Below are 18,571 nucleotides of genomic sequence, written 5' to 3'. Positions count from 1 at the left end.
AACTCAGGACCTCTGAAAGAGCAGCCAGTGCTCTTAACCTCTGAGCCATCTCTCCAGCCCCTGTTTTTTTTTTTTTTTTTTTTTTTTTTTAGTATTCCAGATTTCAGGCCCTGTCTGAAGCATGACTAGAGAAGATTTTCCTTCACTCTGCAGGCCATCTCTTCATTCTGCTGATTATTTTCTCCAGATTACTTTTTTTATTTCATGTATTCTTATGGGTCAATGTTTGTGGTTGTAACAGTATTACTATCATACAGCTCAGAGTCATGAGTTACAGATGCTATCAGGGCTTTCCCAACAATAGCATTTCCTCCTTGCAGTGCTGGGTATGAAGTGAGTCTTGTGTAGGCTATCTGTCATAGGGCTACATCCCTGCTCCAGTAGACAAACCTTAATTAACACTTGAAAAACAGGAAGTGCATAGAGTTTAGTCTGTAAATGTTCGTGAATATGAAGACTTCTTAGAGTCCAGTGCCTGTCTTCTATCTCAGGCCTCAGCAATTTAGGCTTGGGTAACACTGGGGCCTGGCAGCTTGTCCAACCCACACAGAGAAGATAGCAAGGTGCACAGACAGGTACTTAAGGTGTTTTCCCAGGCCATGAAAACAGAATGGTCTTAGGTATACAACATTAGTATTAGGCACGGGGCCATGGGTGTGAAATTACACTCTGTGTATGTTCCACCATTTTACCTGGGTTTGGTAGGAATACCATCCAGGAAGACCTTCGGGAGGTGAGAATAATAGTAGTTGGATGGAATTCCAGTTCTGCACTCAAGCATCTCCACAATGGACTCTTGAGTGGCAAGACAAGGAGTGCAATGAAGTTTTAGGTTCACAGGAGAAGCATCTTTGCCAGGTTCAACAAATGGTGATAAGTTTATTTTTGCATTTCATTCAGCATATGCATTAGTTATATTTTTGGAACATAACCCAGCATAAGAAAAACAGACTGCAAGTGGCATATACCTGGTCTCTGTCCTGCAAGCATCACTTGCTGCCTTTGACTGAGGCGGTGCCATAACCTTATGTCTGCTCTGGTGTGGGTCTGACACTGAGCCTGTTCACACATAAGCCATAAACCAGGACCTTCCAGATGTCTGGATTCAGTTGTTCTGTCCTTCCTGACAGATGTTTTCTCATCACCCCTGCTCCACAAAAAAAAAAAAAAAGAACAAAAGCACATCCTGAGTCAATATGTCACAGGCAGCGGCTGGTGCTGGGCTCACAGCACAGCTTATTTGAATGAGCCGTCATGATGTTCTCAGGCTTGAGCTCCAGCACCAACATGTGCAAAGGTATTTCTAGATGATTCATGTGATTCACTCTTCTGAAGAAATGACACATACACACAGCTGGACAGAGGAAATCTGAAGAGAAACTCCATGAAATTTTATTAGTACCATTATTGTATTCTTTGGCTTTATGTATTATATAGGTAAAATTAAAAAAGGAAAATGATTGTAAAAGGCAAATATTTTGTACAAAAATACAATGTTTTAAAAGCTCTTTAAGTATATTTCATATTATTACTAAAAGGTGGTCTATATATCTGTACGTTTGCATATTCTTCCTACATTTGGAATTTTAGAAATGTACTGTTTACACAGAGCCTGTGACTCAACAACCAATGATAGTCTTTTTCTGATTGGAGCATTCCACATTCCGGAAGATACAATTTTCATAAAATGTATGGTTAATGGCTGAGAAAATCTATGTGATTCAGTCCATTTGCACACTGGAAATCAATATATCAACGTGGGGGAGCATTTTAGCTCCCTAGTCCTTGGGTCACAGTGCAGTAGTGTGTCCATTTGTTTTCAGTGCTTTCCCCATCCAATCTGGTGAGAATGACAGACGTCAGAGGCATCTGAAAACATGTTCCTGCCATCAAGTCACACTGTGTTATAATGTAGACGATGGTACTAGGAGAGAAAAATAAGGATGGGCATTAGTTTTGATGAGGAATAAAGTTTTTAGAACTTAAAACAGGAAAAATCTTTAGGAAAGAGTACAAAAGACATCATTCAAAGAAGAATGCTGGGAAATTTTTCTTCAGATTAAGTAAAAGTTATATTTCATTTGAAGGGCCAATTCTAGGGAATCCTGTTCCCTACTCAACTCCTTCATGAGCAAACAAGGCAAATATATGATGCCTGATGGTCACCATCAATTGTAATCTCATTTAGCGATCTACGCTTCTGCCCTCAGCTAACCAGACTCCTTATTTGATTGAGATCCCTAGCATTACACTACTATTTGACACATCAAAAGTCACTATCTTGAATGTGTATGTGAATAATTTGTGTCCCAGTACTTCCAAAAATAATGTGAACAAAGTCTAGTTAGGTTTTTCTTTATCACTTACAAAAGTAGTTTTATTGAACTTGAATTCACAAATCATTCAGATTATTGATGAAAATTTTTACTTTGGTGTGCTTTAGTATATTTCTTTCAATTTTAATTTTGTTTATATAATGAGTATGAGTGTTTTGCCAGCATGTATGTCTGTACACCACAGGCCTGGTGCTTTCCAAAGCCAGAAGAGGTTGTCAGATCCACTGGAACTGAAGTTACAGATGGTTATGAGCCACATGTGGGTGTGGGAATCAAACCAAGGTCCTTTTGCAAGAGCAGTCAGTGCTCTTAACTGCTGAGCCATCTCTACAGTTCCCTTAGTATATTTTCACAAGGTCTAAAGATTGCCATCATATCCAAAAGAAACCCTACACTCTCAGTATTCCTTCCCCATGTCTTCAATCTGCCACTCTGTTTTAAAGAGGGTCATACAGTAAATGAAGCCAAGAAGAATCTCTACAGAATTCTTTGACATAAGCATGTTTAAGATATGCAGACTATGACCTTCCACTATACTAGCACAAAGCCTGGCCTGTACTAAGTACTCAGTTAAGTACATGCAGATTGACTGGCTGAATTGGCAGGATGTGGATGTCCACATGCCCCTCAAAACATATAGTGGAGCCATAATGTTAAAGAATAATTAACTGACAATATTATAAACTGATGAGTCATTGTTGTTCCACCGAGGTTGATAACCTACCCTGCTGCTAAGTAGCAGAAGTGGGTTGGAAACTCAGTCCTGAGAGTCTGCATTCAGAGCAGACTTCTTGCCACCTCTCCCTTTTACAAGACCAGAGCCCTTCAGTTCCCCTGTAAGCTGTGAATCTGCTTACCTGCCTCCTTTTCTTTCTCACAAATGAAGTTATTGATTTCATCACACTGGAAGTCATTCCACTGCCCGGCGTAAATCAGCCCAGCACAGTCTTCTCCTGGACCATGGCCGTTGCCCCAGTTATCTGGCTGTCCAGCTTTCCAGTTTCTTTTAACAAAACAGAAAAGGAGTGTTATCTGCACAGTATGCAGAGGTTTCCTTTGCTCAAGAACACCAGAGGATTGTAAAAACACAAAACTGAAGCATACTACTTGCTGTGGAGAGAAGAAGCATCTTTAAGTGCATACTTCCACTTAGCTGTCTTTGGCAGACTTGGGAGGCGACTGTGAGCAGAGTGGGCATGAGGGCTTACTGTTCTGAGATGGGCAGAGCCTCAGCTTGTTAACAGTGACAGCTGGCCAAGCGGCACATCTGCAATCACTCCACTGGGATTAAAGCCCCTGGTCTCACTAATTATTTTTGTTGATTCCTATGTTGCTCCTTTCCTATTTTTTTCTGTTCCTTTCCTTCAACTTAGCCATGTGTGGAGCTGAAGAGCCCACCTAGGGCTTTGTACACGCCCTGCTATTTATTTTCAGATTCATTTCTTCTTCTTTTTCTACCCCCATAAAGTGGAAGCTTAGCTCACTGCTTTCCAACCCTTAAGAAAATGTAGGGTCAAGCATGGTGGTGCACACCTTTAATCCCAGCACTTGGGAGACAGAGGCAGGTGGATTTCTGTGTGGTTGGGGCCAGGCTGGTCTACAGATAAAGTTTTTGAAGAGCCAAAGCTACATCAAGAGACACTGTCTCAAAATAAAACAACAACAAAAAGCAAATGTTTGAAGGTTGTAAATGTCCCCAAATACTATTTTAGCTACAGCTCATAAATTTTGATATGTTCTTATTGTTTAAAAACATTTTTAGATTTTCTTTGCAATTATTTTCTCTTTGGTCTATGGATAAGATCAAGCATGGTCAGTGTGTGGTGATAGTCTCTTTATTGGTCTATGTCATTTAATTTCCAAATACTTTTTGGAAGATAACCTTTTGTTATCTACTTGTTTGGGGCTACAGAACATAGTCTCTACAACCCCAGTTCTCTTGAATTTGTTGATATTATTTTGTGGCCCACCATGTAGTTTATTGCAAGGATAACACCTCTCATTCATACTCCATGCTCCAGCCACCACTTCCCTGTGGATACCTCAGGGTAATGTAGAGACTGTTATCATGTAAAATCTCGGCAATCTACACTGTCCTCCAGTATTGATGTGAAATCACATTGGTGCATAGACTTATGGCAACGAGGACCTGGCCACAGCCCCATCCTAGGACATTTTACGAGCTCCTTTTCCCTAGCTGGTCCTGATCTCCTTCAGTATAGTAACTGTGAAAGGCTCCAAGAACAATAAACCTGAGTTCAGGTCTCAATGTGCCCTCAGCACCTGGCATCTCCTCTCTGTTAGTGCTGCTTTTCATCCATGTGTTCCAGCCCTGTCTCCCCAAACAGAGTGAAGCAGAGGCAAGGAGAGGTCTCTCCCTGAAAACTGGTTCCTCTTTTACAATAATCACATAATCCTTAAATAATTTCAAAGGGACATGTGCATGTGCTTTGGAGAAAAAGGGTAAAAGGAAAGTTGTGCACTAATTCCTGTGGCTGTGCAAGGCCTGGGATGGTACCAGAGCCACCAGCTTTTGGTACTGGAAAGGTTTAAGATCACTAGCAGGAATCCTTCCTTCATCTGGTCCTGGGCTGTTCTCTGCTGGGAAGCTTTGATGGTCATGTGAACCTCCATTTGTTAGTTTGCTCAGCTTACCCATTTCTTCTTAAGTCTTATCAACTTGTTTGTTTCTAGACATGTGTTCGTTCGTTCGTTCGTTGGCTTTTGGTTTATTGGTGTATAGTTGTTCACAGTAACTGTTCACAATGGTCTCTGATGACTGTGGATCTAGAAACCACTGTTGGTGGGAGGAAGGGGAGATGGGATGGATGGTCCCATGTTTAAAGGCCTCAGAATCAAAGAAGAGGAGGGCAAGGGGAATCTGAGCATCTGGAAAAGCATTTATATAAAGCTAGGAGACCCTGAGATGCTGAAGCCTGTTTCCATTCCCCACCTCCTTGCCTTTTTTTGAGACAGGGTTTCTCTGTGTAACAGCTCTGGCTGTCCTGGAACTCGATTTATAGACCAGGTTGGCCTTGAACTCACAGAGATCCACCTGCCTCTGCCTCTCGAATGCTGAGATTAAAGGTGTGCACCACCACCATCTGGCAAGCCTGTTTCAATTCCTAAGTCATGACAAGAAATATTCTTGTAAGATGCTATGTGTGGATCTCTAACTAAGATCCTGCACACTGTACAAATTCTAGGGAGTAATATTCCCCAACTCAGTAGCATTTTACTGTGGTCGCAATCATGATTATGACAACAATAGTAATAACACCAACATCCATAGGCAGTATTTCTCCAGGTGTCAAGCTCTATATTAAATCTACTCTCTCTACATGTGTGTGTGTGTGTGTGTGTGTGTGTGTGTGTGTGTGTGTGTGTAAGTGTGTGTGTTAGGAAACCACACTTAAGAAGTATTAATATAATCCCTTTGTCAAGTTCATTTTACACATGGGGACATGGAGATTTTATGTGACTGAGGTAACTCATAGGGTGTCAGGTCCAGGCCTGAACCCAGTGCTCACTCTGCACCCTCTCCCCTTGATGGTACCTCTTTCTCTAGTTTGTGCAGTGTTTATTATTATATGTCAAACTAAGTTAGTCTTCAGTCACTGAGCTCTCATATAATGTCTGACTAATTTATTCTTGCTTTTAGAATTTGATCCTGTGGAGTTTTCCATATATATATATATGGAAAAAATATATATATATTCCTTTGGGTAGAACATATATATATATATATATATATTCCTTTGGGTAGAAAAATGAGATACACAGTCTAAATGGTGGCTAGTTCAGGAGCCTAAGCTTCCAGGAGGCTCCTAGGTAGCTGTGACTGGTGACAAAAATCCCAGTACAGTATGTGATGTCATCCCTCTCAGGGACCAGGAACCAATAGTAGTGCTTTCCTCCACAGGCACATAATTCTTTCTAGATCCCCGGGAAAGCAGCAAAGTGTCATATTTGGGAGCTGGAGCATAGCAATATTCTAGCTCAGTAAATCCCACATGAGCCAATAAAGTTTAAGATTGAGTTTCTTAGTCAATCCCAAATCTTTCTTTCTATTTATGGCAGTGAGAAAAGTGGGGAGATGGATTTTCCTTCTTATTATCTCTCAACTCCTTTAAAAAGACATCCTGGCTCTCTTAACTGCCAAAGAAAGAACTTTGCCTTTTTCTTTACTAACTTCTGCCTCTCATTCTCCCTCCAAGGCACCACAACTCCTGATTTACACATCAACACCCACAGCTGTATGGAGTCCTGCAGAGAGCAGCCCTGCCATGCTGGATGCTTCCCTGAGTCCTAGTGTCTCCCAGAGGCAGGCACAAGAGAGCAGATAGAGTACCTGGCAGGCAAGTGTACCTACTCAGCTTTGGGGTAGACCTAAAATCCCCAGGTGCTCCACTTTAGTGTTTGTCCACATTTTTCCCTTCTGGAGATGGCTTTCTGATTTTACCTACTTTCTCTCATCATGTGGAGAGTTTAAAAGTACAGAACTGTAAGGTGTAGTGATGCAGGTCTGACCTTGCACTTGGGTGCTGAAGGCAGAAGATTTTAAGTTCCAGGCCAGTGTGGATCACACATGTAGTGAAAGCCTGCTCAGACCTGGCTGTTCCTGCACATATTTGAGACTCTCTGACCACCACCTCAGCCCCTATGCAACTTCAGCTACCTCAAGTCTTACCTCAGGGCCTAGAGACTACCTCAGACTGGAAGCACCCCTGTGATATGCTGCTGTTTGCTTATCTTTTTTGTCTCAAGCAAACTGAAGGTCCCTCAGAGATGGGTATTCATAGGTTTTCCACTTTTTCTCCAGAAGAAGTAAGGCAAGATTTGAGAAAAGAGGTAAAACTTGAGTTGGAAGAATTTAGACATCTTTTAATCTGTAGAGGATGGGTATTCTTGGATCCTCTGTGCAGCACACGTGGACTTCCTGTATAGAGGAGAGCTACAACCTTGGAGTGTATAACCCCATTTGGTTCAGAAGCCTAATCAAGGCAAGGACTGCCCCAGTCCTCAGCAATGTGTTTGGGTGAACACTGAACATCCGGAGAGGCTTTGTTATCCTTTCTCATAGTACTCAAAGCAACACTTTGGTCAGAAGTGCCCTACTTGACAGCATAGTGACGTCCACCATGCTTCCCTACAGGAAACAGGCAACTAGTCCCAGGAGCCTAGGCCCTTGAGAGGATGGACTAGGATATAAGGTCATTAAGGTTAAAATTGTAGGAAATCAGGAAAGAATGAACATGGTCTAGAAATTTCGAGAACTCACTTGTAGTCAACAGGCGTCCCATCCAGCCATTTCCACTCGTTTTCTTGCTCAGAGTCTGTGAGACCAATCCAGTGGCTCTCTCTCCCCACTGTCTGCTTTTTTATCCATTGCTGAAATGGAAGCCAGGGAGGTTTGTTAATTATTAGCCCATACAAAGGAGGTCTTGTTTGTTTGGTAAAATTGACAAAACACATTTCTCAGAGTTTTTAATGGCCCTCCCCATCCACTTTGTATTGAGTTTATGTTGTGGGCACTGTTTCAGGGTCTTTGACCTTCTTGGCCAAGTTAACAAGTGATAGTAATGTTCTTCCTCAGAGTCCCTAAGGATAACTGCTCTGTGTCCTGTTTCCCAGCAACCACCCATCCATGAGCTTCTACCAGAACTGAGGTGCCAAAGACAAGTCACTGAGCAGTTGTTTGGGCCCAGGCCTCTGACGGTTGCTTTTCATATGCTTCCTCAGTTACTACAAAACCTGATTTCAGGGTTGTGTCTGATGGAGATGGGTAGTGAGTGCACCAAATGAACATTGTTGCCAGTTGGGTCTCAGCTCTGCTTTTACCTTTTCCCTGTGAAATGAGGGAACCAAAAGTAGTGGCACATGCCTATATTCCCAGCCCCTGAGAAGTAGATACAGGGAGATAGCCATAGGTTCTAGGGCAGTCTTGCTTACACTGCAAATTCCAGACCAGCTAGGATTACAGAGCAAGGCTTTGTTTAAAAAACGAAGGGGGAGGATGACAATTATAAGGTTTATATTGCAGGGTTGTTATAAGGTTTTAAAAAAGGGCCTTGTACACAACAGAAGCTTAATAAGGGACCACTATTATTGTCACACACGGGCCCTTACCAACCCCTTTTGAGCAAACAAACCTAGTATACGGCGTCCCATCCCAAACCTGCTGTGTTCATGCCTCTCTCCATGTGTCTAGTGGCAACCAACCTCCTCACGGCTTTGCTGTGCTGCAATTCTCCAAAGAGCCACCAGGAGGAGCTATACATCTGTAGGCTTAAGTATCATGATGGTCCACATGCTCTAGTCCCTGGATAAAGTCCATGCCTGTAAACTGCAGCCTTCCTTGTTTATGAGACCATGAATTTTTGATCTCTTTGACTCCCTGGGAGGCATGCAATTTCCAGGTATAACTGATCTCTAAATTATAGTTTTCTCCAACCAAGTGTGCAGCTGACATACCATACCTGTTCCTCTCTTGAGTTTATGAAAACAAGATGTGACGATTTGTCTTCACAGAAAAGCTTAGCATCCTCAAAAATTTCTTTCTCCACCGAGAAATAGTAGCATTTGTCTGTGAAGTTCTTCCAGTGAGGTGGACAGCCTAGGAATGCAAAGTTTTCAAATGCTGATTTAAAAAACACAAAGCACTTTGCATTTCCTTAGCTGTGTTTAAGATACCAAAGGGACAGACAGCATCATGCCACCTGTGTGCCAATGGAAGCCTGGTGTCTCTGGGTGGAACCTAGGTAGATGTTCACAAATGTGGGCTATAGAGTACACAGTTGTAAAAACCTCACAACTTGGAAAGGCGTGACTGGGTCTTTGTTTTTCTGTATCTGGATCAGACAGAATGAAGAAGTGGAATGGGCCTGATAGTCACTGTCACTCTTGGATCAGCGGAAACCTGTAAACTAGTGCACACAAGTGTTCAGAACCAATGTTCGACATGTGGACAAGCATGGGTGACCCACATGGCTTGGTTCTTAACTACTGCAGAGTTTTGCAAAAGACTAATTGTCAAAGAGATGCAAAGGTACCACAGCACCTTCTTAAGCAAAACCTGATTGTAGACATTGTCACAGAAACACCGTGCACATTAGGGGAGTGAACTAATGGACAGTCTGTTTCTAGGGAGAAAGGAGAAAGATGAGGGAAGATGTCAGAGAGCAGTGCAAGGTACCCGGAAGGAAGGGTTCGGGGTGCATGTGTCTCCTGAGGGCCTGGCTCACCTAAATGACTAGAGACCTGATAATGTTTGGGCAGAAACACAGGGGCCCGAGTGACAGAAGTGAGGCATCAAGGGGGACACACAGGGCCCCTGATGCTAAGTATAACTAGGGGACTCATGGAGGTTGGTTTAGCCAAGTGTATACACTGCCCTGTTTCTCCCCAACTCTGGCTGAAAAGGGCCATTTGGACTTACCATTGGTCTCTGATGGCTCGTTCTGCAGAGCCAAGGGCTCCATTGCTCCTGAGGGGCCTGGGGGGCCAGGTGGCCCCTTGGGCCCAGGCATGCCTGGCACCCCCGGCAAGCCTGGTAGCCCCCGAGGTCCAGGTACGCCAGGCTCACCCACGGTACCCTGTAGTCCTTGGAAGCCAGGAGGGCCCTGGGGGCCAGGGAGTCCATCCTTGCCTGGTGGGCCTGGGGGGCCTGGGTCCCCATTAGGCCCTTGAGGGCCAGGCTTCCCTGGGGACCCACGGGATCCTTTGGGGCCCTGTGAGCCTTTAGATCCTTTGCTGCCACGCTCTCCAGGGGGGCCTACTGGTCCAATTGGGCCTCTCTCACCCGCAGGGCCAGGTGGGCCAGGCTCTCCCTTCTCTCCTTTCTGTCCCTTATTGCCAGTTGGACCAGGTGGTCCCTGAGATCCTCTGTCACCTTTCGGACCCCTGGGACCAGGAGGACCTAAAAAATAAAAACATATATATGAAGTCTGTTGTGAGGGTGTATCTGCTTATATAGCCCACAATTAAAAAAAAAAATCTAACACACAAACACAGGCATTAAGGAGTGCTTTCTATTTATAATGTATTGTTAGCTTCAAAGAATAAGATAGAGTGAGAAGTAGTTCACCCAACATTTTCCTCTGGCCTCCATGTGTGTGCATGGCTCTGCATACCGCCCCCCACACATGTGAATACAACACACACACACACACACACACACACACACACACACACACACACACACCACCCACATGCCTACAAAAACAAAGAGATTAGGACACAGAGGGAGAACCAAGTGAAGACACAAGGAGGAGATGGCCATCTGTAACCTAAGGGGAGAGGCCTTGGAAGAAACCAACCTCACCAACATCTTGACTTCTAAACTCCAGATCTATGAGGAGAGAAATCTGTTCTTTCAGCCAGCTTAAGTCCATGCAAAGCAATACAATGAAGTACTGGTTTATTTTTCTCTTTAATAAGCCTCTCCTTCCTGTCTACAGCATTTAGGATGGAGCTCAATGGTGTCCACCGATAAGATCCGTGCTGGTGCCGGCACTGGAGCGCTTGTCACCAACAGAAAAGTCATGCATTTCCCTTCATTCCTGTGAATTTAGTCTTTGTTTGGCTTGCTGAGCCCACCCAGAACTTACCTTCTCTGGCAGCTTTATTTAGGACTGTTTACCAGATGCATGTACCTCACTGTCAAAGCCCAGCATCCCAACCTATGTGTTAGGTGGATCCTGAGTCCATCCTGGAATGGCTATAGAGACCTGTCCTTCCTGACTCTAATGACATTTAAGAATGGGTCCATTGGTGTCTTCTGCAATCTGAGTTTTCTTCTCATTAATCTAAGGGAGAATGTTATTCAAGCCATGTTACTGAAGGATGACTGGGAAGGCCATCTGTAATCTCCTTAAGGTAAGTTAGTGCCTGTCAGTGCAAAATGGTGTCACAGAGGCTCATACTGGGGAAGGTGCCAGAGAGTTCCCTGAATTGAGTATATTATTAGGCACAGTTCTAATGTAACAGGCACATAATAACATGTAACTTCTCAACTGCGTATTTCATTCATATTGTATGTTAAACCTCAGGAAATCCACCAAATGAAGATCTGTTGGAAAATCCAATCACTTTAGTAATGCTTTATCCTTACTTTCTAAACTTTCAGCCAGTGATGAGTTTCTCAACTTCTCACACTAGGGGTTGATGGCTCAACTTTAGGAAATGAGTTTATCAGCAAGATGAACAGTGCCTCTCCAGGGCTTGTCTCTCAGCTCAGTTAGACTTCTTTCTGCAGACCTCCCCAGTTCAAAGGCACACAGATCTCCTTCTCATACCTGGATCTCCCTCATGTGGGGTGGCAGCTTTTATTTATTATTATTTCTGGGTAGGGTAATTTACAGGGTCTAGATGACCCCCATCCCCCACTGGGAATGGCTGATTGTCCTCATCTAGTGCACACATAGACACGGGCTTTTCCCCAGAAGGCATCAAACATGGGTTTCATAGTCAGCACAAAACACCAGAAGATGCTAATTTCTAAAATCACACAATATAAAGGAGTGGATATAGGAATTCCCAGCTAGGATAATATAAAACCAAGTCTTTCCTTGTAAAGCACTGCACTTATCCGCTGTACACAGTTTTATAGTAAGATTAAGCTTAATATCCATGACTATTCATAAACTGGAAGGCACATAATAGTGATGTCCTCACTCAAAGCTGCCTTCATCTTGCAAAAACTACCTAGAAGCAGGTACTCTCCCAAGATGCTGTGTTACGAGAAGATGTGTGCTCCATGGATAAGGGGATTCTTATGATGTACTTTGCTCACTAGACAAATTAGATGTTTACTTTGCTTGTTATTTAAAAATTGACAAAAAAGAGCCAATGCTATTTTTAAAGCCTAACATTGGCCCAGGAGATGCTCTCCTGTGAGATGCTAGTGTCACTAGTTAGTCTGGGTAATCTCAGGGCTTCTGGTTTTACTTGAGTCTTTTATTGGGTGGCTGTTGAAATAAAAGTAAAAAACAAAGGACTGGGGAGATGGCTAAAAATGGCTAGCTGTGCAAGTCTGACAACCCGAGTTTGACCCCTGGAACCCATGTAAAGAGGCAGCTGCAGTGGCTTGCATCTGTAGTCACAGCTTTCATGTAGCAAGGTTCAGTGGCAAAGAGGCAGGTGCATCACCCAGAGGCTCACAATCACACTAGTCAGTCATGGCACAGTCGCAGAAAGAAAGAGAACCTTCCTCAACAGGATGGAGAGCAAGAACAGACTCCTTGTGTAAGCTGCACCACAATTACACCTATATGCAGGCACACATATACACATATAAATAAATAAAAATTAAATACATTATCTATTCCTACCCCCCACATAAAATGGGAAAATATTTATGAGTATGTATTCAACAACTTGGGATTTTGAGTCAAGAGTCATACTGTGTGGATTGCCATGCAGAAGTGCAATTTGCTTTCAGACGGACTGGACTGTAATTAAATAACAAGGCTGAGTGAGTAGTTCTCTGACTTGAGATGTTGAATTGTCAGGGGACCCACGTGGCTGGTAAAGGTGTCACAAGCTCCCCAAACGCATTCAGAAATCTAACAGCAGGGCTCTGAGAAACTCTACATTAGCTCTGTCACCTTGTAGCTCCCAGATGTCAGAGACTTAGGGGCTTTAAGATACTGAATCCTCAGGTGTTAGACTTTCATCACTGTCCCTTTTCTGCTTTGACTTGAGAAGTGCCAGTGAATCCTCCTGGATTCAACTCCAGACATGGAGTTTTAAACATGATTTCTAACAAAACTTCTGTGTAACATAAAGTAGAGACATGGCCTAAGTTTTGTCTGTCATCCAAATTCTTGGAGACATGATGTTAAGAACCTTGAATGACAGTATTTGTGGGGGTTGAAGCAGGAGGCCTGTCATGAATTTGAGGCAGTACTTGGCTTTTACTCTAGTTCATCCTAGGATACAGTATAAGATTCTGTCTCAACAACAACAACAACCCTAGTATAAGACTGGAAGATAGACTGGGTAGAAATAAAAAAGATACAAAATAATGCAGCTTTCTTCTCATTAAAAAAAAATCTATAACTAAACTTATTCATCACCTATGTGCTAACTTTCTGTTACTATAGCAAAATGCCTGAGATAATCAACTTAAAAAGAGGAAATGTTTATGTTAGCTTATGGTTTTGGAGGGTTTGGTCCATGACTGACTGGGTATCTTGCTTTTGGGCCTGTGGCATGGTAGTACATCAAGGTTGGGAGCAGCTGGTGGAGCTAACTATTTACCTTATGGCTGAGATTAAAAAAGAAACTGGCATCTCACAACAAAACCCCTTCAAGGTCAAGGGTATGTCTCCAGTAAACCAAATACTTCCTGCCAGGCCCTATCTCTTCAATGTTCTACCACTTTGCAGTAACAGTAAGCTGAGGACTAAGCCTTCAATACACGGGTCATTGGGGAACATTCCAGATCTAAACTACAGTAATGTGTAGTAAGCAACTGTTAACTTAGCTTTGCCAAGGTGAAAATGAATGTGCAAATTAAAAACAAAACAAAACAATAGATAGTTTGGTATGGTGGCACATGTCTTTAATCCCAGCACTTGCACTTAGGAGGCAAAGGCAGGCAGGTCTCTGTGAGTTCAAGGCCAACTTGGTCTACATAGTGAGTTCTAGTACAGCCAAGGCTATGTAGCAAGGCCCTGCCTCAAAACAAAACAAAACTACCACAATGACAATCCCCAAAATAAAATTAAAAAGCAATAGATAGTATTTGACAATCATTCTGAAGAATAATTTCATTCTTGATCCTGAACCTGAGAGTTGACTTCTAGTTCATGTTAACTCCTTGTTCATAGAGAAGGGTATATTTAACCCACTGTTTCTCGCCAAGTGACCACATATGCTTTATGGACTTCTGGCTGCCCTCGAGGATGCCCAAAGACACGTTCTGTCTTGGGGTAGTGTAGCATGAGGGAGAGAATAGGCACTCCATGAGAGAATCAAAGACCTCATATCTTATCTGCCCTGTATTTGGCATTCATCCCTACTCTTCCAGCCTTGCTACACATCCTGCAGAGCTTAGTTCAAGGGTCAATCCTTTACCCAAGAACCAATTCCTAAAAGTAAATTCTTTGTCTTTTCAACCTTGCCAAACGTGCTGCTCTCTGAAGTCAGCATAGTTACCAGGGTACCTTGGGGGAAGCCTGGGCCTGGGAACTAGCACTGCTGTCACTTGCCAGCTGTTTGAACTTGCAACAGTTACTTGGGCTTTTTATGTTTTAGATCTCTCCCCTGCAGACGGAGAATGCTAATGTTTCCTACCTTAAGGAGATAAAACAATGAATGTTGGACCATTTATTTGAGGGCTCAGTAGCATGACCAGCATGTCACACATTTGTGATTGGGCTGAAACTGATAGATGTGGATAGTACCTGAGTGTGATGTGCCTCCAAGTAAGGCTCCAGAAGCCAGCAGGAAGGACTTATGGACTCAAAGGCACCTTAACCCTGTGTGCTGTAAGACCACTTATGCACAAGATGCTCTGTTTTGTTGCCACTGAAATATGTTGGCTGTAGGTATAGCACAAGGGAAATCTTTTCTAGGAACTGAATTCACCATCACACAGGTGCTATTCTAACTTGTAGCCAGAACTTTTCCTTTGTCCTGCAGCTGCTTGGCCCCAAATAAACATATAGAGGCTCATATTAATTATAAACTGTTTGGTCTATAACTCAGATTTATTGCTAACTAGCTCTTTTATCTTAAATTAACCCATTTCTACTAATCTATGTATCACCACGTGTCTTGTGGCTTTACCTATGTTCCATTACATCTTGCTTCCCTGGCAGTCCTCAATGTCCTGCCCCCCCCACCCCCGCCGCCCCACTCTCACCCCTCCCCCACCGGCTTCTGCCTTTCTTCTCTCTGTATCTTTGCTTGGATTTCCTGCCTGGCTATAACCTGTCTTGCCATAGGCCAAGGCAGCTTCTTTATTAACCAATGGTAGCAACACATATTCACAGCCTACAGAAAGACCATCTCACAGCACTAACCCAAGTTAGGCACCTCACTCCATACTTGCTCTTACCTCAACTGAGCCCTCAAAAGTCTGAAAAGTAAACACAGATGAGAGGGAATGTTCCTAGAGGAACAATTTGGCACTCAAATGCTGTCTCACTTCATACTCATGAAACCTTACTATTTTCTCAGAACCACTGAGAGGAAAACATCAGACTATGTACAGGGTACAAATGCTATAGGCAGGAGTCAGCCTGCCAAGGAGCAGCTCTGGACAGAGCAGGGACTTCCACTATGACAGTATGCATGCAAGGCCCTCTGTGTACATAACAGATAAAAATAAAAATCTTCATGTTATTTGTAACCAAAGGAAAGAAAAGGCTCCTTAACAGCAGTTTTGGTTGATGGGTGTACAGATAGCTGTTCCCAGAGGCCAATATATGACTACCTATCTAGTTCCCTTTTACTGTGTTATTTTATTTTTTGATACAGGGTCTCCCATGCAGCCTAAGCTGGCCTTGAACTTGCAGTCCTACTACCTTGGCCTCCTGCCTGCTGGGATTACAGATTTGTACCACTTTAGTTTCTGCATCTTGATGAGGATGCCTCAGGTGGTTGAGCTGCCAGCACATGGCCTCATTAAATGCATGTTAACAAGACCTTTTTCGAAAGTACCAGAGTATTTTGAATCTCAGAGAGGCAGGGGCTCACATAAACCACATAAATCAACTTATCAGCTTCTCCATGTTTATGGAAAGAGGAAGGGGATGGGATTAGCATGTGTAGAAGGAAGCATGTATATCCAGAATTGGGGTGCTTTCTCAGCCTCTTGTTATCTTGAAATACCTGCTTGGGACTGATGTTCTGGAGGGCAACTGAATATAGCTAGTTATGTGAGTGTCATTCAAGAAACTGAGAAAGGAGGGTTAGACTTTGAGACCTGCTTGAGCTATATAGTTAGAGCCTGTCCCCCACGAAAGAATGGGGGTCTGCTGGGTCTTGTCTACCACTGAGCAGGATCTGAACAGATCTAACAGGCTCTATTCCATTGGGCTGACACTGTGCTATTATTCCCAGCTCTCAAGTTCTGCAGTCCACCTATTTTTCTACGTTGTTCTTAACGGTATCATTGCCAAATACCTTGATAAATCCAGACATGTCATTTTCATTCTCCAAGTTTAACTAATCTAGGAGCTCTGTCAGTGTAAGGGGGTAAGATTAGGTCACTTGTCTCCTTTTTAGTGAACTCATTGTGACAATAACTTTCCCAAAGCTCACAAATTATCTTCCTCTATTCCCTTCTTAAACTTTTCTCAGGCTTGAAAAGCAAACCCCACTAAATACAGTGTGCAAAGCCCACCTTTTATTCCCCCTTTGAAAGCACACACACACACACACACACACACACACACACACACTCCCCAAAACAAAGCAATCAATCAGGATCAACCTACAAAGCTGCTTCTGAATTCCCAACCCATAAAACCTATTATATAACACACATTTGTTTTAAATGGCCATATTTTAGAATAATTTGTTTTATTGCAATAGATAACTGACACAAGTCCAAATACAGAATTTACACTTACCTTGTAGAATTGTAAAATTCTTGATGAGCTGACCATGCTTGGAGTCAACCAGCTTCATCTCTTCCATAATCACTGATAAGTTGGCCACTTCAGTGTCTAACCTTGCCCTCATCAAGTCTTGCTGCATCCTGAGAGAAACAGAATCCAAACGGATATTGACCAGTGTGTTATTCAAAGAGGTCAGGTCATCAGTGTGTCTGGTTAAGGTATCTGTGCAAGTGGTTCTGACTTCATTCAGGTTGCTGGTCAGCGTCCGCAGGTGATGGGCTGTGTAGCTGATGTTGCTAATGATGTTCACAATATCTGTCTCAAAGACCTGGAAGCGTTCCTCTAGTTGACTGAACTTGATGGCTGTCCTGTTCTCTGCATCCTTGTGTAAGTCCTGAAGGTCTTTCAGGCTCTGCTCATTGGCCTGTGAGATAGTGGTGATGTTGTCCATCTGACCCGTGAATGAGCTTAGCTGGCTATTCATATCTTCCAGGGTGTCATTGTTGGCTTTGGCCAGGGCAGAGTTGTTGGCAGCCAATGTCTGCAAGCTCTGCACTTTCTCCTTTAGCCAATCGGTGTCCTTCTTGGCTTGAAGGAAAACTTGCTGCAGATTTTGGAAGTCATTCTTAATTCGCTGGATGGCTTGGCTTGTGTCATCCACAGACCGCTGCAGATTCGTTATAAGGTTCCTCTGCTGTACCTGGGTCAGGTTCAGGTTGTTGAGGTTCATGATAACCACATTCTGAGAATACATTTGGTTCTGCAGATTGCCCTGGAGCACACTGGTATCTTGTTGCAGATTTGTGACATAGCCATTATATGCCTGGAGGGTTTTGTTGACAGTGGTGATGAGGAAAGAATTATTCTGCAGAGTTTCTTTCAGTTGACTCTGCCTGTCCACCAATGAATCTCCACTTGCCTGTAACTTCTCCAGTGTATCTTTGTTCTTGCTGGTTTTTTCTGTGATCTCCTGAAGTTGTTGACGGAGATCCAGAATATCTGATCTGAAGGTAGAAAGTTCTGAGTTGGTGCTTATAGCTTTCTTCCCAGTTTGGTCCCCTGAAATAAGAGATGTTTGTTACTTAGCCTGGTGGTATAAGGATGTTCAAGCGAGGCCAGAGACTCAGATATGGGCCAAAGAGATGGCTCAGTGGGTAAAGGCATTTACTGCCAGACCTGACAACTACAGTTCAACCCCTGAGTCTGCATAGTGGAGGAAGAGAACAGATTCCTACAAGTAATTTGTCCTTTGACTACTACATGCACGCTGTGGTATGTGTATGCTTCCCCACCAAATAAACAAACAAATAAATAAATGCAATCTTTAAGAAAGATCCCGTATACTTAACTGGTAGTACTATATTTTAGATGTAAAATTTGTGGTACCACAGGCTAGGCTGTATTACTAAGAATTGGTATCTACTTAAAATGGGTGCTGCAGAATCAGCAAAGGTATTCAGCATAGGACTTACAAACTTGTGTGGACATAATTTTTCAAAGACAGAATGGGATTTACCAGATATGAGGATAGCAGGCAGGGTGTAATTATAAGAAAATAATCTTAAAAATTTACTGAAATTCTTTTTTTTCATTGTCAATAAAAATGATGAACTTTACTGGGATTAAAACTGTACCAAGTTCATACTAAAGATTTTGAAATGC

General features: G+C 43.0%; 1 protein-coding gene across 1 annotated transcript in view; it reads right to left on the bottom strand.

Annotated features, from left to right (window-relative positions):
* Nucleotides 1–1,357: 1,357 nt before the first annotated feature.
* Colec12 (collectin subfamily member 12) overlaps nt 1,358–18,571 on the bottom strand; it is a gene marked incomplete at its 5' end in the record, with an annotated part of 169,871 nt that continues 152,657 nt past the window's right edge. Inside the window, 6 exons of the mRNA XM_028876714.2 lie at nt 1,358–1,924; nt 3,194–3,339; nt 7,618–7,727; nt 8,816–8,952; nt 9,775–10,254; nt 16,922–17,968. Coding sequence (XP_028732547.1) covers nt 1,905–1,924; nt 3,194–3,339; nt 7,618–7,727; nt 8,816–8,952; nt 9,775–10,254; nt 16,922–17,968 — 1,940 coding nt within the window. The remainder of the gene's footprint in view (nt 1,925–3,193; nt 3,340–7,617; nt 7,728–8,815; nt 8,953–9,774; nt 10,255–16,921; nt 17,969–18,571) is intronic.

Source organism: Peromyscus leucopus, chromosome 19, assembly GCF_004664715.2.
Source record: "Peromyscus leucopus breed LL Stock chromosome 19, UCI_PerLeu_2.1, whole genome shotgun sequence".
NCBI classification, from domain to species: Eukaryota; Metazoa; Chordata; class Mammalia; order Rodentia; family Cricetidae; genus Peromyscus; species Peromyscus leucopus.
Note: the sequence above shows the minus strand (reverse complement) of the source record. Positions and strands in the feature narration are given on the sequence as shown.